The sequence below is a fragment of the Rissa tridactyla genome, chromosome 29, assembly GCF_028500815.1.
Source record: "Rissa tridactyla isolate bRisTri1 chromosome 29, bRisTri1.patW.cur.20221130, whole genome shotgun sequence".
Classification (NCBI taxonomy): Eukaryota; Metazoa; Chordata; class Aves; order Charadriiformes; family Laridae; genus Rissa; species Rissa tridactyla.
The window spans coordinates 151,337-172,508 of NC_071494.1; the positions used below are offsets into that span (position 1 = coordinate 151,337).

Genomic DNA, 21,172 nt, shown 5'->3' on the forward strand with positions numbered 1-21,172 from the left:
GACCCGCTGGGTGCTGAGGAGTGCTCGACGCCACGCTTTTACCACCCAGGTGCAAAAAACCCCATAGCTAGTGTATATTTAGGGCTTATATGCGGGGTTATAGATACAGTTTGGGGGGGTGTTTTTTGGTTGTTCTGAACAAAAACCCGCGATCCTATCAGAGACCGGGGCGGGTCCTGTCAGGGACCGGGGCGGTCCCTCTCCGACCGGGGCTGTCGGCTTGGGCCAGTGGCGGTCTTCCCGGAGCGGGGACGACCCCTCCGGGGCCCGGTCCGCTCCCTCCGGGTCGGTCCCCGTCAGGCGCCGCTGTGAGGAAACCCCCGGGAGGGCGGGAAAACTCCCGCCTTTTTCCTCCCCCGCCTCAACCCCGCGCGGGGGGGGGTGGAGCAGCCGGGCTGCGTGGCCACGCCCCTCTCCCTGCCCGCCCTCTCCCATTGGCCGGTTGACCCTGTATATTTGAGTGGCCCCGCCTCTTTCCGCCATGCGCGGCCACGCCTCTTGCCTTATAAGGCGTGCTCCCGCCCACTCCCCTTCCCCGCTGCCGTCAAGCGCGGCGGTGTCGCGCCCGCGCGGGCTTTTCGCCGCGGCGATGGCGGAGCCGGAGCAGGGGCCGGTGTCGGCTGAGGCGGTGCTGCGGGAGCTGGCGCTCTTCGAGCTGGGTTGCCAGGGCCAGGACGTGCCCGCCAAGCGTGAGGACGCCGCGGGGGACACGGCCCGGGCGTGTCGGGGGAGGGAAGGGGGGGTATTGGGAGCCGGGGGCCTGAGAGTGTCAGGGGGGTTGTGTGAGGGAGAACTGGGGGGCTGAGGGCGTCCAGTGAGGGGTTTGGGGGTGTCAGAGTGTGTTTGAGGGTGTATTGGGGGGTCTAGGGGTGTCAGGGGAGGGTTTTGAGGGGGTATTGGGGGTCTGGAGGTGTCAGGGGAGTGGTTTGGGGGGGTCTCGGGTGATTTGGGTGTCATGGGGGGCGCGTTATGGGGGTCAGGACTTCAGGCGCTGCCAGGATTTGGAGGGCATAAGGGGTTGGGGGGTGTCGGGATCTGGAACTTTTCAGGGGTCTGGAGCAGGAGGTGGGAGGGGGCCCACCGGTGGGTTTTAGGGTACACCGGGGGGGGCCCCAGCCCCATTGACCCCTCTCTCCCTCCCCTTCGCTGCAGTGGTGGAGCTGTGCCTGACCCACGGGCTGGGCCCGGTGGCGTTGGCTAACGAGCTGCTGGCCTTCGTCACCAGCAAGGACCTCGGCACCCAGCTCTCCGCCGACGTCCTTGACGCCTTCGAGCACGAGGTAGTGGGGGGTCACCCAATGTCCCCCCCACCCCAAAACCCCCAGGAAAAGTGGTGGACACACACTCACCTCCCTCCTTCCTTCTCCAGCTCCTTGCCAAGCGGAGCAGCAGGGTCCCCCGGAAGAGGGACAACCGCTACAGTGGCTTTCACGACATCTACTCCCTCCAGGAGCTGTATCCTGCAGGTTTTGGGGTGATTCCTGAAAAAACCAGGGCGTTATGGTGTCTAGACCATGTTCGGCCCCTCCCCTGGAAATGAGGTTTCATTAGCGCTGGTTAACGGGGGGAATTCATGGCTTAGGGGCGTGCTGGCAGGTGTCCCCCCCCCAAAAATAGGGGTTTTGGGTGCTCCTTAACGAGCCATCAGCCTTGACGAGGAAGAAGAGGATGAGCTGCTGGACGCCTACACCACGCCATCCAAGGTGCGCACCGACACCTTAACCCCAAAACCTAACCCCAATTCTACCGTTTTCTGCCCCAAAAACCCTCACCCTAAAACATCCTTTTTTTTTTTTTTTTTTAAATTTTTCTGTCTCGCAGGGTTCTCAAAAACGCAGCAATTCCACCCCAGAAACCCCCCGGCCCAAGCGCACCCTCTCCTCCCGCAGCCCCTACGCGCTTTTCTCTCCCAACAGCTTCTCCCCGAGGTAAGCGGTCGCGCTGGGACTGTCACCGGCGCTCGTGGTGGTGCCACCGCCGCCGGTCCTCACCGTCACCCCCTTCCATTTTTTGTCCCCGCAGTGTCACCCCCTCCCAAAAATACACGTCGCGCAGCAGCCGGGGGGAGGTGGTGGCTTCCTTCGGCTCCGTCCAGGGTCCCTCCTGGAGCGGTCGCGGCGGCGCCGGTTGTACCCCTAAACTTTTCGGTGTCCCGGAAGAGAATTTGACAAAAAGCTACAAATTCATGTTCCAGAAAGCACTTGACGTCCGGGAAGGTGACGCTGTGAAAGGGGTGGGGCTCGGGGAGGTGACCCTCACCTCGATTTGGGTGGTAACCCTGGTTTTTGGGGGGGGTTTATGGTGTTTTTCTCCCTCTGTAGTGCTGTCATGGAGGATTGAGGAGCTCGGTGACGCGCTCAAGAACCACCATCACCTGGAGGAATTCACCTCGGTGTTGCTCCCCGCGCAGGTGAAAACCCCCGCTTGGGTGTCACCCCAGCACCCTGCACCCACCTTTAGGGGGCGTTTTGGGGCAAAACCAGCTCGTTTTTTTTCCTGTCGTCCCCCAGGAACCGGTGACGGTGCTGGGCCAGATCGGCTGTGACAGCAACGGGAAGCTCAACGCCAAATCGGTGGTGCTGGAAGGGGACCGGGAACATTCCTCAGGCGGCCAAATCCCCCTCGACCTCTCGGAGCTGAAGGAATATTCCCTCTTTCCTGGCCAGGTGCGGCCGCGGCGATTTTGGGGTGTGTGGGGGGGTGTGTATGAACCCCAAACTTCGCCAAATTGGAGCCTGACGCCGTTTTCTCCCCCACCTTCAGATCGTGGCGCTGGAGGGGACCAACAGCACCGGGAGGATGATGGTGGTCTCGAAGCTCTACGAGGTGATGGCGTGGCGCTGCCAGCGTGTCCCCAGCAATGGGTTTGGGACTGGGTTTTGGGGTGAAAAAGGAGGATTTCGAGACAATTTATGATTTATCCACAGGGGGTGCCCCTTCCTTTCCACACGCCGACAGAGCCGGCCCCGGGTGAGCCCCGACGCTTCGCCCACCGACCCCGCTGCGGTTTAACACCACGATGTGTTAAACCTCCCCGCCAGACCGGAGTGTCCCCAAAACCCCTCTTTTTGTCCCCAAAACCCTCCCTTCTGCCCCCGCAGAGCAGAGGATGGTGCTGGTGGCCTGCGGACCCTACACCACCTCCGACAGCATCGCCTTTGACCCGCTCACTGACCTCATCGAGGTGATCGTCCGCGACCGCCCCGACGTCTGTGTGCTGGTGAGGGGCCGCAGCGGGGACGGGTGGGCCTGGGGCAGCCGGGTTTATTATATAAACCAATTATTCAAATCAATTAAACCAGTTATGTATCATAAAACAAGAGGCTGCGGCATGAAAACCCAGTTGATGTTCCAAAACCTTAAAAATCAGCGTAAAAAAGCCCCGCTTGAGAAGAGAGGCAGCTTGGGCGTTATCTCAAACCACCTGGTTTTCACCCTAAAGTGATAAAACACAGGTTTTTCACCCTAAAGTGATAAAAAGTGCCCTGTTTTAAGAGTAAATCGTGCTCTTTGAGTGCCCCAGGAGTTGAAGCCTGACATCCCGCTCGAATTTTATCAGTCTCCCCTTTTGCCCCAACCGCTTTGGGGCTGCAGGATAAAACTTGAGCTTAACAAACAAGAATAATTGAAAAAATACCTTTTTCTGGGTGGTTTAACATCTTTAACTTGGCTCCTGGGGCTGGGGACACGGGGCTGTCCCTGCTCGTGGTGTTTCTCTGATTTTTTTTCACCGTTTCTTCGCAGTTCGGGCCGTTCCTGGATGCCAAGCATGAGCAAGTGGAGGTGAGGGAGAACTGGGCACCCACAGACGCCCCCTTGGCTTCACCCCTGGGTGGGGGCTCAGCTGGGTGCCCCCCAAAGCCCCCCCGAGACCCCCAGCGCACGAGCGGGGCGCTCTAGAGGCTGATTTTTGCCCCCAAAACTCCTCCTTCGGTGTGGATTTTGGGCTGATCCATGCTGCCGGACTCCAGAAGGGCAAAGCAGCTGCGGGGGGGGGGGGTGGGGGTGGTGGTCCCAGCATCCCCCCGCACACCCTGAAAAAGGGGAATTCCATAAATCCCGTCATTTTCCTTCAATTCCTAGAACTGCCAGCTCCTGGGGTCCTTCGCCGAGGTCTTCAAGCTCTGCCTGAAGATGATAATTGAGGGGACGAGAAGGTAGGGATGGTGACTGCGTGAAGGTCTTACAGCTTCCACAGGTAGCTTTTTGCCCAAAACCTCCTCTTTCTTCCCCAGACGGGATCTGGACGGGAGGTTTCCACTGATTCCCACGAGGGAAACTGGCAGCAGAGGAGGGAAATCATTAGATTTTGGTTCAAAGCCTCGTTAACGGGCTCTGAAATGGATTTGAGGCGCGTTTGCTTGCTGCCAGGCATGATTTATAGATGCATCCTGGCTTTTCCCCCCCAAAAATCCACGGAGAAAGGAAGTGGGAATGTTTCACGGTGGTTTTTTTCCCCTCCGCGGTGTCGTCCCGGGGCCGGGTGACGGCGCTTTCCCCCTCCCAGCGGCACCGATAAAGAACAAACGAAGGGTTTTGTTTTTTTTTCTTCCCTTCCAGCCTCTTTCATCCGCTGCCAGACGCCGGCAGGGACAGGGACGCGCCCCCCTCGTCCCTCTCGCTGTCAGCAGCCCTCCCTGACACCCCAAAAACCCTCTCAGACCCCCCTCAGCCTCCTCTTGGTGCATCCAGACCCTTTCCTTTATAATCGTTTTCTAAATTTACTAAAAAAGCTGGGTTTAGGCTTTTTTTTTTTTTCTTTTTTTAGCGCTTCTCTGGTTCAGCGCGGTCACCGCGCACCGCGGGAAGGCCGTATTCGCAGCCCTGTTGTTTGCCAACACCCTCCGGGGGCTTCGATCCCAGGAAAACATCACTTTCTCGCAGCCCACGGGGTGAAACCCCTTTCCGGAAAAAAGCCAAGCGGGATTTGGGGGGATTTCAGCAGATTTTGGGTCCTCTCACTGCTAGAATGCTCCAAAATAGGCTATTTTTGAAGGCGTCCAGCTGTAATTCTACGCAAAGTGCTGTTTCTGGCTGTCGAAGTGTCCCTTGGCTCTGCCTGTTCATTAATCGCCTGCTTTTTCCCCTCTTTTTCCAGCAGCGTCGACTCTCGGCTCATCTTTGTCCCTCAATTGCCTGTTTTTCCCTTTTTTCTTCCGCCAGCGCCGGCTCCCAGCTCGTCTTCGTGCCCTCGCTGCGGGACGTGCACCACGACTACGTCTACCCGCAGCCGCCGTTCCTCTTCCCCGAGCTGCCCAAGGACGACAGACCGGTAACGAACCCCAGCGATTCCGCTTTTTTACCCCAAAGAAGCCAAAAAACGCTGAATTTCCAGGAAAACCCCGCCCCTCCCAGCAAAAACCTTGCCGAGGTTTGAGGCGAAATCCCCCCCCCCCTTTTTTTTTTTTTTTCCTGGACTCTTGCTCCATCTGGCAACGATTTCTTGCCAAAAATATCCCCTTTGGGAGCAAATATCAGCGAAGCTGCGACTTCCTGGAGGAGAAGGGATTTGGAAGCGGAAATCCGGTGGTCCCCGCGCCACGCTCGTTAGGTCACAGCGTTCCCCAGGACGCTTAACGAGCAAATGGGGAATTAAATAAACACAGTGAGATGGGGCCTGCGGTGGTCGAGCTGGCTCCCGCCGTGATCCTCTGCCCCTCCCAGCCCTTTTTGGGTTACAATTCCTTAATTTAACCTATTTTTTTCCCTAGGGAGCACCTCCTGATGCTCCTGGCAGAAAGCCCAGCCCGGCTGCGGGGGTTTTTGGGGTGCATTTTGGGCATTTAAGGAAATCTTAGCACGATTGTGGTGTTTTGGGGCAGATCGGGGGCGCTTTAGGACTGGTGTAGGGGCGTTTAAGGGAAGCTCGGGGTGATTGTGACCGTTTTAGGGCAGATTTGGGGCGTTTGAGGAAAGCCCAGCCTGATTACAGCATTTTAGGGGAAGTTTGGGGTGTTTTAGGACTGGTTTAGGGGCATTTAAGAAAAACTTAGCACGACTGCAACTGTTTTAGGGCAGGTTTGCGGTGGTTTAGGGCAGATTTGGGGTATTTGAGGAGAGCCCAGCGTGACTGCAGCATTCTGGGACAGGTTTTGGGGCATTTTAGGACTGGTTTAGGGGCATTTAAGGAAAGCTCAGGGTGATTGTGACTATTTTAGGGCAGGTTTAGGGTGATTTAAGGCAGATTTGAGATATTTGAGGACAGCCCAGCCTGACTGCAGCATTTCAGGGCAGGTTTTTTGGGCATTTTGGGTCAGGTTTGGGACGTTTACGGAAAGCTGAGCGTATCGGGGTCGTTTTAGGGCGTCTCGGGGGTGTTTTAGGGTCTCGTCAAAGCCGTGGCCTGACCCGGCGCCGCCCTCCGTCCCCGCAGCGCGTGCACTTCGTGTCGGAGCCCTGCACCCTGGACGTCGACGGCGTCGTTTTGGGCCTGACCTCCACCGACCTGATCTTCCACATGAGTGTTGAGGAGATCAGCAGGTGGGCGCTGGCGGGAAGCCCGGACTCGGGAACGCGTCGGAGCGGGGAATCTCCGGATCCAGCCCCAGATTCGCAGGATCTGGGCAGGAGGCGTCAACCCCGGGAGGGGGGGTCGCCCCTCGGTTGTCCCCTCTGGCGGCTCGTTTCTCTCCTGGCGCATCTGACGGGGAGGCAGAGCTGCCCCCGTCCCGCGGTGCCAGGCAGAGCAGCTCTCAGGTCGTTAATTAGGCTGCGTGCCTAATTAATCAGCACAGCCTGGAAGACCTTTTTTTTTTTTTTTTTTTTTCTGGCCTTTTCCTCCCTTTCCTTAACAGTTTTACAGCTCCTTTTCTCTCGCAGCTCATCTGGGATCTCGGACAGGTTCACACGAATCCTCAAGCACGTCCTGACGCAGAGGAGGTGAGGGCGTACTGCAAACACCCGCTCGAACCCAAAAAGGGCTTTTTTTGTGGCCAAATAAGGGGAGCCCTGTACTGTCCTTGCTGTCTTCCCCTTTAAAGTCATTCTTTTAACCTAAAAAACTGTTGGTTTGGGGTTTGATAACCCTTTAAAGGCAGGATTCAGAGGGTTTTAGCGCTGTAAATCCTCCGGACTGGTGTGCGTCAGCCTTCCCTGGCTGATGGCTGCCCCCGGAGATGGCAGGTACCTGGGACAGGCAAAAGAAGCAGAAATAAGGCTTTCTACCCCAAAATTATCTGCTGGTTGTGTCCGAGCCTTGCAGCCACAGACAAAGGCTGTGGTAACGTCTTTCCCCGCCTCTGCCGGCAGTTACTACCCGCTGTACCCCCCCTCGGAGGAGCTGAATGTCGACTACGAGAGCTTCTACAGCTACGCCTCGTTACCCGTCACCCCGGACGTCCTCGTCACCCCCTCAGAGCTGCGGTACTTCGTTAAGGTCAGTCAGCGGCACAGGCCTGCTGGAGTCACAGAATCGCTGACCGGTTTGGGCTCGAAGGGACCTTAAAGGCCACCCAGTGCCACCCCCAGGGACACCTCCCACCATCCCAGGCTGCTCCGAGCCCCGTCCAGCCCAGCCTTGAACCCCCCCAGGGCTGGGGCAGCCACAGCTTCTCTGGGCAACCTGGGCCAGGGGCTCACCCCCCTCACAGCCAAGAATTTCTTCCTGATACCTCACCTAAATCTCCCCTTTTTTACCTTAAAACCCCTGTCTCTTGTCCCACGGCTCCCCTCCCTGCTCCAGAGTCCCTCCCCAGCTTTCCTGGAGCCCTTGAGGGACTGGAAGGGGCTCCAGGGTCTCCCCGGAGCCTTCTCTTCTCCAGGCTGAACCCCCCCAGCTCAGCCCGGCCCCACAGCAGAGGGGCTCCAGCCCTCCCAGCATCTCCGGGGCCTCCTCCGGCCCCGCTCTCACGGCTCCATGTCCCTCTGACGGCCCCCGAGCGGAGCAGAGGGGCAGAACCCCCCCCTCGCCCTGCTGGCCACGCTGCTGGGGATGCAGCCCAGGTTGCCGGGGGCTTTCTGGGCTACCAGCGCACATCGCTGGGCCGTGTTGAGCTTCTCACCCCCCAGCACCCCGGGTTCTCCTCGGGGCTGCTCTCGGGCCTGTGCCTGGTACCAGGGGTCCCCCCGAGGCTGATGCCGAGGACCTCGTGACCCTCAGGAGGGGTTCTCCCTTGCGGAGCCTGTCCCGGTCCCTCCGGGCGCCGTCCCGTCCTCGGGTGTGTCACCGTGCCACGCAGCTGGGCCTCGTCCACAAACTCGCCCAGGGAGCCCTCGGTCCCACTGTCCGTGTCGTCGATGATGACGTCCAACAGTGCTGGTCCCCGTGTGGACCCCGGGGGGACACCACTGGTCACCCCTCTCCATCCGGACACGGAGCCGTCGACCACCACCCTCTGGATGCGACCTCATCCTCCAAACAGTCTGCCCATCGGATCCCGGTCCCTCCAGTTTAAGGGAGAAGGATGTCGTGGGGGGACCGTGTCAGTTACCCCCGTATTTGGGCAAAATCCAGTTTACAGCACGAATAAAGCACAGTCTCGGGGCTGTAGCTCGTAGGTCATGGCTGTTGGCATCTCCGTTGGCTGTAGCCAGGCGGCTGTCGGTGTCCGTGTCGCCTGTAGCCAGGCGGCTGTCGGTGTCCGTGTCGCCTGTAGCCAGGCGGCTCGGTGTCTGTGTCGCCTGTAGCCAGGCGGCTCGGTGTCTGTGTCGCCTGTAGCCAGGCGGCTGTCGGTGTCCGTGTCGCCTGTAGCCAGGCAGTCATGGCTCTCTGTGTCCGTGTCGCCTGTAGCCAGGCGGCTGTCGGTGTCCGTGTCGCCTGTAGCCAGGCAGTCATGGCTCTCTGTGTCCGTGTCGCCTGTAGCCAGGCGGCTGTCGGTGTCCGTGTCGCCTGTAGCCAGGCAGTCATGGCTCTCTGTGTCCGTGTCGCCTGTAGCCGGGCGGTTGCGGCTCTTGGTGTCCATGTCACCTGTAGCCAGGTGGCTCTTAGTGTCCATGTCACCTGTAGCCGGGTGGTCGCGTCTCTCGGCATCAGGATCCGTGACCATCGCTTCCGTCTTCCCGCAGGACGTGCTGGGCTGCGTCTGCATCAATCCCGGCCGGCTGACGAAGGGCCAGGTCGGGGGGACCTACGGCCGCCTGTACCTACAGCGGGAGGACGCTCAGGGCGAGCGGAAGAGCCCGTGTGTTGCCGCTCAAGTCGTTAAGATCTGACTCGTCAGGAGAGAGACTTATTTCTTTGAGCCTTCTACAGTTTAATTTCTTCATGGGAGCAGATTGGTGTTAAAAGACGCTTTGAATTTTGGTTAAAAAAAAAACCACCCGAAACGCTTGTGTTTGTCCCCTGACCCCGTTTCGCGGGGTGACGACTCTGCGCCGCGCCCCGGCTGCTCCTGGAGCACCCCAAAGTGGTGGGTCTGCACTCCGTGGATGGGGCAGAGACACACCCCCCAACAGTTGCTAATTAGTTGATGAACGATAAGCAGGAGGCGGCAGGGAGCGGAGGTTTGGAGCGATTCTCACAGGTGGGGTTTCGCTCGACCTCCATCAGCAGCGACACGCTGCTTTTTGGGCTGCGGATGGGCGATTTGGGGTCGCTCGTTAGCGGGTCCCCTGCATCTTCCCCTCCCGCTCGTTAGGTAACAAAGATGAGCCTCCAGCTGGATTTACCTGTGGAACAGGGGAATCCTGGTGCGGAACGGGGAATCTCCGAGTGCGGTGGGGCCGAAATCCTCTGCCAGGGCACCGGCGTCCCGGATTCACCTCCTCGGTGATGTCACTTGGGTTCAGCTTCCTCATTATGGGACTCTGAGTTTAATTAGTCCGAAAGCAATTAATTTAGAGGTACCCGGGGGGGCTGTGCTGCTGGTTCATCGGCTTTGGTGAAAGATGCCGCAGCTCCTGGCTCGGCGGTGGGCGAAAAACCAGCATTGGGTTTGGGTTTGAAGCAGCTTTCAGCCACTTTTTGCCTCAAATTTGTGGCGAGGAAGCAGAAAATTAATTAAAATCCCCCCTCTCCCCTCGGCTCCGTCTCTCCCGGTGTTTGTTCCGCTCCGATACTGCCTTTTTTGCTGGAAAAAAGGTAAATCCGATGTGAAGAAAGGGAATGAGTTTCGTAACTCCCTGCCGCGGGGTAGTTACAGGCGTCGGGAGGCTGGGAAACAACCTCGTCAGGCGGCGCTGAGCTGCTGCGCGTCTCCCTTCGTTAATTTTCCACTTAATTACCTGCCTGGCCTTATTACAGACTCCCTCTAGAAGCGGCGTGTTTATCTTCTCTCACCCTTTAAATCCTGTGTGGGCGTTAGGGCACATTTAGGGTAAAACCAGGGGAAAACGGGATCCGGGGAGGGAGATTCCCTTGCGATTTTTGATTTTCCTGGCCAGGATTTGCCAGAAACAGCTCCGTTCTCTCCCCAAATATCAGTGAAAGCAGCTGGGCAGCGTCGTGGACTTCTCCCACTGTCACATCTTGGTTCCTCCTCTGATCTGTCGATACTAGCGCTTCTCACCCCAAATAAAACGCCATTTTTCCCAGCCTGGGTAAAAGACCTTTTTATTTTCCTGCTTTTTTCAGAGTTTCCAGCTTCTATTATTATTTTTTTTCCGCCAGCTGCAGGAGGACGGGAGCAAAAACCCATTTTCTCCCCATTTTTTGGCTTTGATGCTCCTCGTCCGGCCTCAGTTTCCCTCATAAAAATGCCGTTTTTAGTTAAAACATGCGTGGGACAGTCGACCGGGGGGTTTTGGGGAGGTTGATTCAAACACCAGGAGCGAAGCAGCCGGCATCTCGTTTGCCTCTTAATTAGATGAGCCTTGAGGACGAGGCTAATTTGGGATTTAAACGAGCAGAGGCTGTGGCATTACGAGTTGGCCGAGGATTTTTTTTTTTTTTTTTTTTTTTTTTTGGGGGTGTGGAGGGGCGCTCCACTGCTCTGTAGGGAATCCCCCACTTCCCTCTGGAGCCGGCAGGGATTTTTCCAGCTTCATTTCTGTTTCCCCAGGGATTCTCCTCGGCCAGAGCCACGGTGCTGCGTCTTCCCCTGGCGACGCCGGGAAATCGAGACGCGACGGCGTTCCCGCCCGCCGCGGGAAAGGACGAAGCCATCCGCCTCTTCATCCCGGTGAGAAGCCAACGCCGACTCTCTCCGGGGTTTTGGGAACCGGGGTGAGGGGTGGAAGGAAAAAACCCCAAGGAACCCCCCGGGAAGGGGGAAGCGAGGCCCCGTGCCGGGGTGGGGCTTGGAGGTTGGCTGGGAGCCGGCTGCGCCGACGCTCCGGCGTTGGGAGGAAGGGAACGGTCGCGCTTGGCTCCGGCTCAGCCGCCAGAGCGGGAGGAAGACGGCGGTGAGCGTCGGACGCGAGCCCGGGGTTTGTTTTCCGGTGAGATTCCCACTGGGACCGTCACCGATCCGGCATCGGGTGTAGCCGTAGGGTGGTGGTTTGGGGGGACACGGCAGTAAATTTGGGAGCTGGGGGGGGAGGATTTGGCCTCTCTTCCCGGCAGCTCGCCGCACCGGCTTGTAAATCCCTGCCGCTGGGAGCCATCCCATCGGGATGCTGAGGACGAGGGGGGGGGCAGTTCTTTTTCATGCTCTTCAGGATGTTTTTGTGTCCCTGTCACATCCCGATCCCCAATTTAAAGGGGCAGGGAGGAGGGGGGAGGGGATGATTCCATCCCTTTTTTCCCAAGGAAAAAAGACCGGATCCCCTCCCCTTTGCCCCCACCCCCTCCCCGGTTCCCCGCGGCCACCTCTTAATTTTAGCCCCCAGCTGCGAGGTTTCCAATTGCCCCCGGCTTAAATTAGCCGACGGATCCCCGAAATAGACACCGTGCTTTCGGGGAGGGAGGCCGGATCCCACTCCGGGATTTTTCAGGCAGGATTTTTCAGTGCAAACAGGGGATTCGTGGATATTTAAAAAGAAAAACCAAACAAAAAAATCCCTCTTTCGAGGAGTTGCCCAGGTTGCCGGAGCGGACTCCGACCCCATCACGGGGAGAGAGAGCAGCGACCTGTGCCCTCATCCCACCCCGAATGCAGCGCGATCCCCACCCGGGAATTCCCGGCGCTCCCCCGGCTCCGGGGTGGGGCTCGGCCGGGAGGAGCCGCCCCAAAGAGTTGTTTTTCCTGGGTTTAAGGTGCTTTTTTCTCCCCCCTTCTCGCCTGCAGTTTGTCAGCGCCGCAGGGGGGTGCGGGCACAGCCAGGGGAAACTGAGGCACGGGGTGCGTGTGTGTGTGTTCAGCTACGGTTGAGGCCGCCGCGTTTTCCTACCGTGCACCGGCACTTCCTCATCCTCAAACTTTCCTCCTTGGATTTTCCTTATCTGGGAGAATCTCTCCCCGACAGCGGTGTTTTCCCCGTCCTGGGGGAGGAAACCACCGGCGTTTGCTGACGCTGAGGCGGCTGTTAGGAGGGGACGCCCGGCGCTGCCCTGTCCCCAACACACCTTGTCGCAGTGGCCCTTGGCACGGAGACGTCACCGGCGGCTCTTCCCGATCCGGAGGCTCGAGGTAGGACAGCGAGGGCACCGCGATCCTGCGGAGAGAAATTAATTCTGCATTTTAACCAGGGATAACCGGGAAGATCTCGGATAAATCCTTCCAGTGATGCCAACCTCTGGGGCACCCGCAAAAGGCTTTTGGCATCGCTCTGAAACATCCCTATTCCCTAAAAAAATCCATAATCCCCATCCCGAAGGGATGTTATTCCCCCAAAGGGTCCCTTTTCCGCACCCCGACGCCCCTCCAGCTCGGGGACCATGGGAAAAGGGGGTGCGTTTTCCTCTCCCGCACGGATATCCCTTCCCCCGTGGCAGATCCGGCGGCAAAACCTCTTTCCAGGGGCAAATTTTTCATCGCGGATTTTCTCTAAGCCCCGATAAAAGGAGCAAAAAGACTCAGAAAAGGGTCAAGAGGAGGAGACGCGGAAGGAACCAGCTCCGTTTTCTGCAGCGGGCGCTCGCTCGCTTGATTTCCATGCCGTCGAGAGGGAAAAGGAGTGTAAGCCTCTGTCGCTTAATCGCTATTTTTGCGGGATCTTGCTAAAACAGACGTCGGGATGGGAAAATCGCTGCTCTGTGAGTAACTGGGGGGCTGAGGAAGTGCCGGCTCTTCGTATGATGAGGCATAAATTGCTGAAAATAAGCTAAAAAAGAAACAAATTTTTGCCGTAGCAAAGCATCAAACGCTAAAAATGGGCAAGAAGGAAGGAAATTTTCAGGTAGCAAAGTCTAAATTGCTGAAAACCGGCAGAAAAAGAAACAAATTTTCACGTAGCGAAGCTTAAATTGCTGAAAATGGGCCAAAAAGAAACAAAATGTTTGTGTCCTGCAGCCTTAAAACTGCTGAAAAGAAACAAATTTTCACGTAGTGAGGCATAAATTGCTGGAAATGGGTGGGAAGGAAAGAAATCCCCCTGTTATCGAAGCCGAAATTGCTGAAAATGGGCGAAGAACAAACAAAATTTTCACGTAGCAAAGCCGAAACGGCTGAAACCGGGCCAAAAAGAAACAAATCTTTTTGCGAGCCGAAGCCTGAATTGCCAAAAACAGGTGGAAAATTTCACGTACCCACGCCAGAATGCCTGAAAATGGGCAAAAAAGGCAACAAATTTGATTCCGTGGGGAATCAAAAAGCCAAATCGGGGCGGATATCCCGGGGCTGGGTGTCAGCGGAGATGCTCGGGGGGGTCTTAGGTCTCACGCCTGGGGCTTTCGGCCGATTTCTTAACGCTGAGAAGCGAAAACGAAGCCTCACGGGGGGGCGCAGGATGAGTTTAAGTTCCTCAGATCTTCTCCTGAGGCACCTCCCGCTTTTATCCTGTGCCGAAACGTCTCACTTTCCCCGTTTCCCTCTTCCTCGCGAGTCTCCTTTCACAGGACACCTGGATTACTCCTGGTTTTAAGGAGTTTTTAGCGTCAGGGGGGACGTGCCGCGCGGATGAAAACGCACACGAACAACTTAACAAGGGGACGATTTTGCTTTTGCTCCCTTTCTCACCTGTTTTCCGCCCCCGTCGCATCCCTGCAGCTGGTAATGCTCCAGTCCTTTCAGGTTTATTCAGTCGTCGGCGCTGGAAAACACCGGGAAAAGGGATTTTAAGGGTTTCACTGGTGCAAAACCCCCTATTCCCTCTGGTTTCGGGGCCCGCTGACCCTTTCCCAGCCTGCGCTGGCAGCAAATTCCCTTTTCCGAGCCTTTTTTCTGTGAGCACAAAGGGAAAGGTCTCTACGCGCAGCCCTGAACTTTCCCAGCGTTCAGCCGACCCCGGGAGCTCGCGGCGCGATCGCGGGCAGCCTTTGTCCCGGCCCAGTGGGGCGCTGGGTTGTCGGCCGCGGCCCAGACTGGGGAGAAGAGGAGGAGTCGTGACGGGGGGGGTGAGAGAAATTGGGGTGAGGGAGAGCGATTTCTGGTCGGTGCCGGTGGAAAACGCTGAACCCGTGCTGCCCTGGAGGGGAGACGATCCGGTGGCTGCTCCCTGACGAACGCTCATCCCCGCGGACATCACCCACACCCTGACCTTGAAAACGTTAATAATTTCGGAGTGATAAAAGGCTTTTTTTCCCTACAAATCCACTTTTTTTGTTGTTGTTTTTTAAGTGATTTCAGTGCTTTTTTGCGGCTAACCCACGCCTGTCTGTGGTTCGCCAGCGCAAGGGGGGCTTGTGGCCGTGCATCCGGCAGCGTTCCGGCGAGCACCGGCGCTGATCCGGATCCGGATACCGGTGACAAAGCTCTTCCCTCTGTCCCCTTCTCTCCACGTACGGCACCGGCTCCGCCGGCATCGTCTCACCCCCCTCCTCCCGGCGCCTGTATTTCACGCGAGCGGCACAGCCTGTCATTACGCCGCCCGCTTTAATCCGCCCGGGATTAACGAAGCTGAATTCTGCATCGTCAGGATTTTTCCCTGGCCGGAGCCGCCGGGAATGGGATTACCGGTGACCGCGTTCCTCCCGGCGCCGCGTTCCTGGTGCTGACGGCATCGCCGGCATCTCGTCCGTGCTTCGGTTCGAGCTGTTTGGGTCATTCCTGCCGCTCCATCTCCTCTCCCACGTTGCTGTCAACCCAACGTGACCTCGGGAGCGTCTCTGGCTGTAGCACCGCGTACGTGGGTCTCCGCTCGGGGAGACGGACTGAAAAAGAAGCAATTAGAGGGGAAAAAAAGGGGGAAAAGCGAGCAGCACAGACAGGAGGTGGTTCCTAACGATAACGACGGTGCATCGGGTGGTGGAAGGTGAACAGGGGATTTTCCATCCCTCTGCTTAGTATTATTATGATATTTTTAAGGTGAACATGGGATTTTCCATCCCTCTGTGTATTATTATTATATTTTTAAGGACAAATTTAAGGGGCGGGGGTCAGGTGAGGCTCAGGAGGATCCGGCAGCCCTCGGTGGGACCGTGCCGCCTCCAAACCCCAGCGCTTTGAGATCCCAAACCGCCAACATCCTCCGACTGACGTGGCGCTTGTCACCGCCGGGCGTGTGGCTGCTGCTGGGGTTGAAATGCCGGCCCCAGGGGAGCCCGCCCGGCTCCGTTCATCCAGCGTCGGCCGCAGACTGGTTTCCGTTGGCTCTTCGGCACCGGCCGGGGCAGGTTTCGGCTGGGGCGGGTTTCGGCCGGGGCAGGTTTTGGCCGGGGCAAGCGCCTGACACGGTCGTTGAGGCTGTTCGTTGGTGGCAGCTGATGGGAAAAACCACACGCGGGGAGTTGCCGGTGACCCGTGGCTGGGACGGTTCGGGGGTTGACTTGAGGAGCTCAGCCGTGGCGGTGTCACCATCGGCTCTGGCTTTCCGGGTGCGGCTGTAGCGGGAGGTGTGTTACCGACAGCGTGAAACGGGCTGAAGCCAGTTGTTTCAGCAGCGGCCGGGGCTCAGTGCACCGGACGGACCTGTCTCTCGGTCACCTGTAGACTCTCCTTTGTGCTCGCAGTCCAGGGCAGAGCGGATCCGGTTTTGCAGAAATGTGGAGCAATGGGATTTTTTTTTTTCCCCAGAAAATCAGCGAGAAAGGCTAAAACTCCAGAGCTTCCCACTTGCTGATTTTCAAAAGTCATGCTCAAGTGGCCTGAAACCTGTTTCACCCCCTTTTCTGCCCTGCCGAGGCGTCTCTTGAGGTTGTGCGTAACGTTATTATTGCCCAAAATACCCATTTTTGCCTTATTTCTCCCCCACAGCTGAAAAATCACACCCACAACTGACGGTGTAAACTGTCAGAGTTGAATGAATATGACTAAAATGGAGGGAAAAAACCCAACTTCCTTCCCCCTCCTGCCTTAATTTTGATTATTTTGTGTTTTAGCTTGTTGTTGGGTGGGGCTGGATTACACACGGCCAAGAGGAGAGGGAACTCAACTGAAAAAAATCTCTTTTTGGGCTAGAAAAGACACTTTGCAAGGCCGTGCTCTCCCACCCTTCAACTCCGGACCCCGATTCCCCCATAAAAATGTAAATCCTCTTGGATTTCCACCTCTGACCCTCTTCCTGATTTTTTTTCTTCCACTCGAAACAAATCCTGCGGAGAGGCCCCGAGTGCCTGGATTTAATTACCTGGGTTGTTTTGTTATCGATAACGCAGCCAGCGAACTTCAGATAGAGGACCGGAGAGCGTCTGGAATTAATTTCCTGGGACGTGTTGACGTTGAGGATCTCTGTCCTACACGTTATAACTTGCTTTTAAGCGTTTTTCCTCCTTTTTTTTTTTTTTTTTTTTATTAAATTTTGCAGATTCTTTTTAAAGCCCGCGTCGCGGAGGTCTGGGAAGACACAACCTTCTCTTGAGTTGGCGGGGGAAGAGCTTTGCTCCTCGGCGAGATGTCCACCAAGGTGCCCATCTACCTGAAGAGGGGCAGCAGGAAGGGGAAGAAGGAGAAGCTGCGCGACATCCTCTCCTCCGACATGATCAGCCCCCCGCTGGGGGACTTCAGGCACACCATCCACATCGGCAGCGGCGGGGAGAGCGACATGTTTGGGGACATCTCCTTCCTTCAGGGCAAGTTCCACCTCCTCCCCAGGACGGAAGGCAGCCTCGATTCCGACAAGGACAGCCCCGACGCGGCGCCCTTCGAGTTCTCCAGGACGGCCACCATCTCCGGCCGCCAGCAGCCCTCATCGGAGACGTCCTCTCCCCTCCTCAAAAACGCCATCTCCCTGCCCGTCATCGGGGGGCCGCAGGCCTTGACGCTGCCCTCGGCGCAAGCCCCACCGAAACCGCCGCGGTTGCACCTCGATGACAAAGCCCCGCCGGCGCAAAGCCGGGGGGAGGATGGCGAGGGCAGGAGCGTCGCCTGCCCGCCGCCGCGTCCCTGCGCCTCGCCTTTCGCCGCCCCCACCAACGGCTTCACTGAGGAGAAGGGCGACGCCGAGCCGCCCTTCCTCTCCCACGCCGGCTCCCTCCTCTCCCTCCACGTGGATTTGGGGCCGTCCATTTTGGAGGACGTCCTGCAAGTGATGGAGAAACACCAAGCGGAGAGAGTGGGTGGGTCTATACAGGATTCGGGCCGGCAGGAGATCTTGACGTGAAGACGACTCAAGGTAAAGGTGTTGAGAAATGGATTATTATTGGGTTTGGGGGTTGTTTTTTTTAATTTTTTTTTTTTTCCCCTTATATTACAACTCAAACTCCCAAGTTTGACTCCCCGCACCTTCCCTTAACCGGTGCCGCGTTGTTTCCTCTCGCAGAGCCTGTCGTGCAAACGAGACGTGAGCGTTTTCTCCCCGCAGATCTCCGGCTTCTCCCTCCGCGCGGGGAGAAAAAATTCAAACACCCTGCGAAGACAAGACGGAAGAGGCAGCGCTCGCTGCCGGATTATTTCGCCGCTTGCCCGTTTCAACTTCACCTTTAGCGACGGATCGAACCGTAGGACTGCGCCGACCGGTAGCAAATAAGCCGCCGCGCCGTCAGGAACATTTGTTGCACTGGACGGGATGAAACAGCGACGGTTGAATTCCCAAATGTTTCGGTTGGGAGGACTTTTGGGGTTTCAGGGTGATTGTTTGTTTTGTTGTTGTTTTTTTTTGCTTGAAGAGGGTTTGCGCTCAGTCAAGGCGAAGGTGTGACGCTTGCTGTTTGCCAACCACCCGCACCATCGCGGTGATGTCAGATGTCAGCCTGCGGCGTGATTTAATTTTTTTAAGATCCCACAAAAATTGGTAAATCTAGCGGTTACGTGGCAAAAGGCTCCACCGGGCTTTAACACTGCGCTGTCTCTAAGCAGAAGCCAAAAGCTCTCTGTGGAGAAGCGAAAAAAAAACCCTCTTGGGCTGTATTTTAGCAACCGAGCCTATGGAGCTCGGGGTTGGAATTGAAAATGCTAAATAAGATGCAAAAAACAAAGAAAAAAATACGTTAAGCGAAGGGTGAGTGACCACCCGGCCGGATTCCTGCGTGATGGGGTGAAATTCATTCTCCCGAAAGACGCCGCCTCCATCAATTGCGGATTGTTTGGCTGGACGGAGGAACGAGGGGGTGAAACGCTTCGGCACGCAGAAAGGAATGCGAATCCCTTCTGCTTTTTTAAAAAAATAATTAAAAAAAAAAAAAAAATCTGTGGAAACGCCAATTCTGCTGACGTCGGGGCGAAAGACCGTAAGCCTGGCTGCGAGGGCTTTCGTTCTTTCCCGATCTCGGAATCGAGGACAAGAGAAGCCTGTTGGACTCAGTGACAGTGTAAAAGCAAGCGGGACCTTGTTTCCTAGATGGCATCGCTGATTAACTGCATCATTTTTAACCGTTTCTGGTAGTTTTAGCCCAGAATGAGACCTGGGAGTCCCCCTTAGTAGGGAATTTTAAGGCACCTCTTGAAGAGCACGCTGACTTTTTGCTGGAGCCTGACCGTGTATTTTTTTACATCATCGATTACTGTTTCGTACAGGTATCGTTAACTAATGAGTCATTAGATTAATGAGCCCGTAGCTCATCACCACACAATTGTGTCCGGGCTCTTGCTTACTCTTGCCCCTCTGCGTCCGGCGGGGCGCTCTCACTGTAAGACCAAAACACTCTGTTTTGGTGGAAACACCAAAAATTTAGGGTTAAACCAATTTTTCAAGCTGTCACTCTGCAAAAGAGTTAAGAAAATGAGGTTAATTGAGCTCCATCCGGGCAACCGCTGGGTTTAATTTCTGTTTGATTTTATGCTGTTACGGTTGGAGCCTTACCTGTTCTAAACTGACAGCGCATCCTCCGAACGCACCCATCTGTGTGGCGATGACTTCTTTTTATTTATTTTAGGATTTTTCTTACCAGAAATAATTCCAGTGACAGGATGGGGGCGTTTTAGAGCATTGTTTGTAACTAATTTACCCTTAATTTATTTCGATGGCAGATGTGGCTCGGTTTCCCAGTCCCCTCTTTTCTTGCTAACATGCCGCAGCTGCTGTTTGGTCAAACAATTTGAAGGAGGAAAAAAAAAAAAGCCTGGAATAGATAATTTTGGGTGGTTTCCAGAGTGCTTTGGGTTTGTTGTTTTTTGGGGTTTTTTTTGTGGCCCAACACCTTTGTGGGGAGCGGGGGTGGGTTGTGACAACACAGAGCGCACTTGTTTGCATGGATCTCACCTTAATTAGTGAATTAAAGTGAGCTGGGGATGAAGATGTTTGAGTTTGCCCCCTACCTCTGCCTAATTATCACCAGCAATTACGAAACAATCCCTACCGGATCTGGGCAATGCCCGGCAGCAACTTCCCCACCTTTCGAAATAACCGTGGAGGTAACGGCCAAAATCCCCTTTTCTCCCCACTTTTGCTCCTTCTACTTGTTACAAGCTTGGGGTGGGGGGGAGGATGTGGGGCCTTAATGGCTTTAATTTGGCATTAAACTGGCACCTCGCTCGCTCTGATGGCTCCCGGCTGCGGCTGAGCGGATCCTGCTCTGCTCCAGTGCCGGAATGGTGGCGCCTTCTGGAAGAGAAACAGGAGCTGCTTTTACATGGGGCTAAAGGCAAAGGATGCTTAAATTTCCTGGATTTTGTTGGTTTTCTACCGTGAAAAGGTGATGCTCCATGTCTGCAGCTCACCTGCTCCGTCCCCACCGCCTGCTCTCACCCACCTCTCAGACTCCATTTGATAGAAAACCCCCGCGATTATACCAATCCTATTTTTTCCCCCATTTTTCCAGCGTAATCTCATCTCCTTAGCTGCAAAAAAAACCAATTTCTTGAATTAACTTTTAACTATATGCAATAAAATCATTTGGGATTTCCCCCTGCCCCGGGGTTTCTGCGCAGGACGGGGGGGCTTCCTTCACCCCCTCCCTCTGTTTGCTCACTAATTAATCACTCCTCAAATTGCTGATTTATGCAAATAGCTGTTGCTAAACCCTGTTTTGTTTTGTTTTTTTATACCCCTGTTCTAAGAAGCGTGAGTCACTCGGGCAGGAACGCTGTTCCCTGCTGTGACTCAGCCGGCGCGTGCCGAACAGTCTCTTTCCCCTCGCTTTTTTTTGGGGAGGTTTAAGGCAGAATAAGTTAACGAGGGGTTTGATTAACTCCGGGGGAAGGCGGGGAATGGGTGTACACAAGCGGACGGTGTGGGGGGCACAGCCTGACGCTCGGCTGTTGGCCGTCCGACCTACCCCACAACTTCCTCGTTATCCCAAGATTTCCGGGCAGGGGATTAATGATGCAATAAACTCAGCAAACGCCTACGCCGACATTTGGTGTTTGACCCCCACCTCGCAACGCCTGTAGCCCGAGCGGCAACAACTGCTCATCACGGTGACAGAGCGTTGATTTTTATTGACGGGGCAGGAAAATCAAGGGGCCTGCGTTGCACGCAATTAACAGCCGGCGTGGGATTAAGAGGAGGAAGAGCTGTATAACTTCGAACGTAGCTGAGGAAAAAAAAACAAAACACCAACAATTTCCCAGCAAACAGGAAAAAAAAGACCAACGCGTGGAACGTGGAATTAAGAATGAAAAATACAGAGGAATTCACCTGGAAGGTGTTGCTGGACAAACCATGCTCACCATGGGGGACGCAGGCAAGCGTCTGCCTCCGCGCCCGGTGGAGGTCTTTGGTTGATTTAGGTTTGATAAAAAAGGAAAAGAGATCCAAAATTTTAAATTTTCTATGTGAATTTCTAGGGATGAAGTGGCTGCGGGGGGGGTGGGGGTGGAGGTTGGTTTTGGGGCACGGCTGTTGTGCCGGCACCACACACTGAAACCTAAAAACACCTGTCGGGAATCTCTACGGAGGTTTGAGATTTGGTGGAGGGAGGACCCTCATCTCATCCTCCCCC

At 56.0% G+C, this 21,172-nt stretch overlaps 2 protein-coding genes across 10 annotated transcripts; both read left to right on the top strand.

Annotated features, from left to right (window-relative positions):
- Positions 1 to 80: 80 nt before the first annotated feature.
- On the top strand, positions 81 to 9,961 carry POLA2 (DNA polymerase alpha 2, accessory subunit). 5 transcript variants are annotated; one of them, XM_054183993.1, is made up of 18 exons: positions 83 to 689; positions 1,153 to 1,280; positions 1,370 to 1,455; positions 1,649 to 1,703; positions 1,822 to 1,928; positions 2,023 to 2,216; positions 2,322 to 2,410; positions 2,511 to 2,666; positions 2,764 to 2,826; positions 2,928 to 2,970; positions 3,102 to 3,220; positions 3,745 to 3,783; positions 4,084 to 4,157; positions 5,164 to 5,272; positions 6,374 to 6,480; positions 6,820 to 6,879; positions 7,249 to 7,375; positions 9,004 to 9,961. In XM_054183993.1, the coding sequence occupies exons 1-18, from the start codon at positions 482 to 484 to the stop codon at positions 9,148 to 9,150; spliced, it is 1,911 nt and encodes a 636-aa protein (XP_054039968.1). In that variant the 5' UTR covers positions 83 to 481; the 3' UTR covers positions 9,151 to 9,961. The 5 variants fall into 5 exon arrangements, 4 of the variants coding, with proteins under 4 accessions (XP_054039970.1, XP_054039971.1, XP_054039972.1 ...); XR_008463532.1 differs by lacking the exon at positions 9,004 to 9,961 and having other exon boundaries at positions 81 to 689; positions 5,099 to 5,272; positions 7,249 to 7,324; XM_054183995.1 differs by lacking the exon at positions 6,374 to 6,480 and having other exon boundaries at positions 81 to 689; positions 5,099 to 5,272.
- Positions 9,962 to 10,973: 1,012 nt separating this feature from the next.
- On the top strand, positions 10,974 to 20,738 carry CDC42EP2 (CDC42 effector protein 2). 5 transcript variants are annotated; one of them, XM_054184006.1, is made up of 4 exons: positions 11,023 to 11,057; positions 12,105 to 15,038; positions 16,660 to 17,466; positions 17,614 to 20,738. In XM_054184006.1, the coding sequence occupies exon 3, from the start codon at positions 16,747 to 16,749 to the stop codon at positions 17,452 to 17,454; it is 708 nt and encodes a 235-aa protein (XP_054039981.1). In that variant the 5' UTR covers positions 11,023 to 11,057; positions 12,105 to 15,038; positions 16,660 to 16,746; the 3' UTR covers positions 17,455 to 17,466; positions 17,614 to 20,738. The 5 variants fall into 5 exon arrangements, with proteins under 5 accessions (XP_054039982.1, XP_054039981.1, XP_054039983.1 ...); XM_054184008.1 differs by having other exon boundaries at positions 12,105 to 12,446; XM_054184007.1 differs by lacking the exon at positions 12,105 to 15,038 and having other exon boundaries at positions 10,974 to 11,057.
- The last annotated feature ends 434 nt before the right edge of the window (positions 20,739 to 21,172 follow it).

Excerpts from the sequence above, each read along its gene's own strand:
- CDC42EP2 (XM_054184007.1), top strand. The coding sequence starts at position 16,747 with ATGTCCACCAAGGTGCCCATCTACCTGAAGAGGGGCAGCAGGAAGGGG.
- POLA2 (XM_054183993.1), top strand. The coding sequence starts at position 482 with ATGCGCGGCCACGCCTCTTGCCTTATAAGGCGTGCTCCCGCCCACTCC. Across the intron at positions 690-1,152 it reads CCAGGACGTGCCCGCCAAGC|TGGTGGAGCTGTGCCTGACC; the intron begins GTGAGGACGCCG and ends CCTTCGCTGCAG. Across the intron at positions 1,929-2,022 it reads CCCAACAGCTTCTCCCCGAG|TGTCACCCCCTCCCAAAAAT; the intron begins GTAAGCGGTCGC and ends TTGTCCCCGCAG.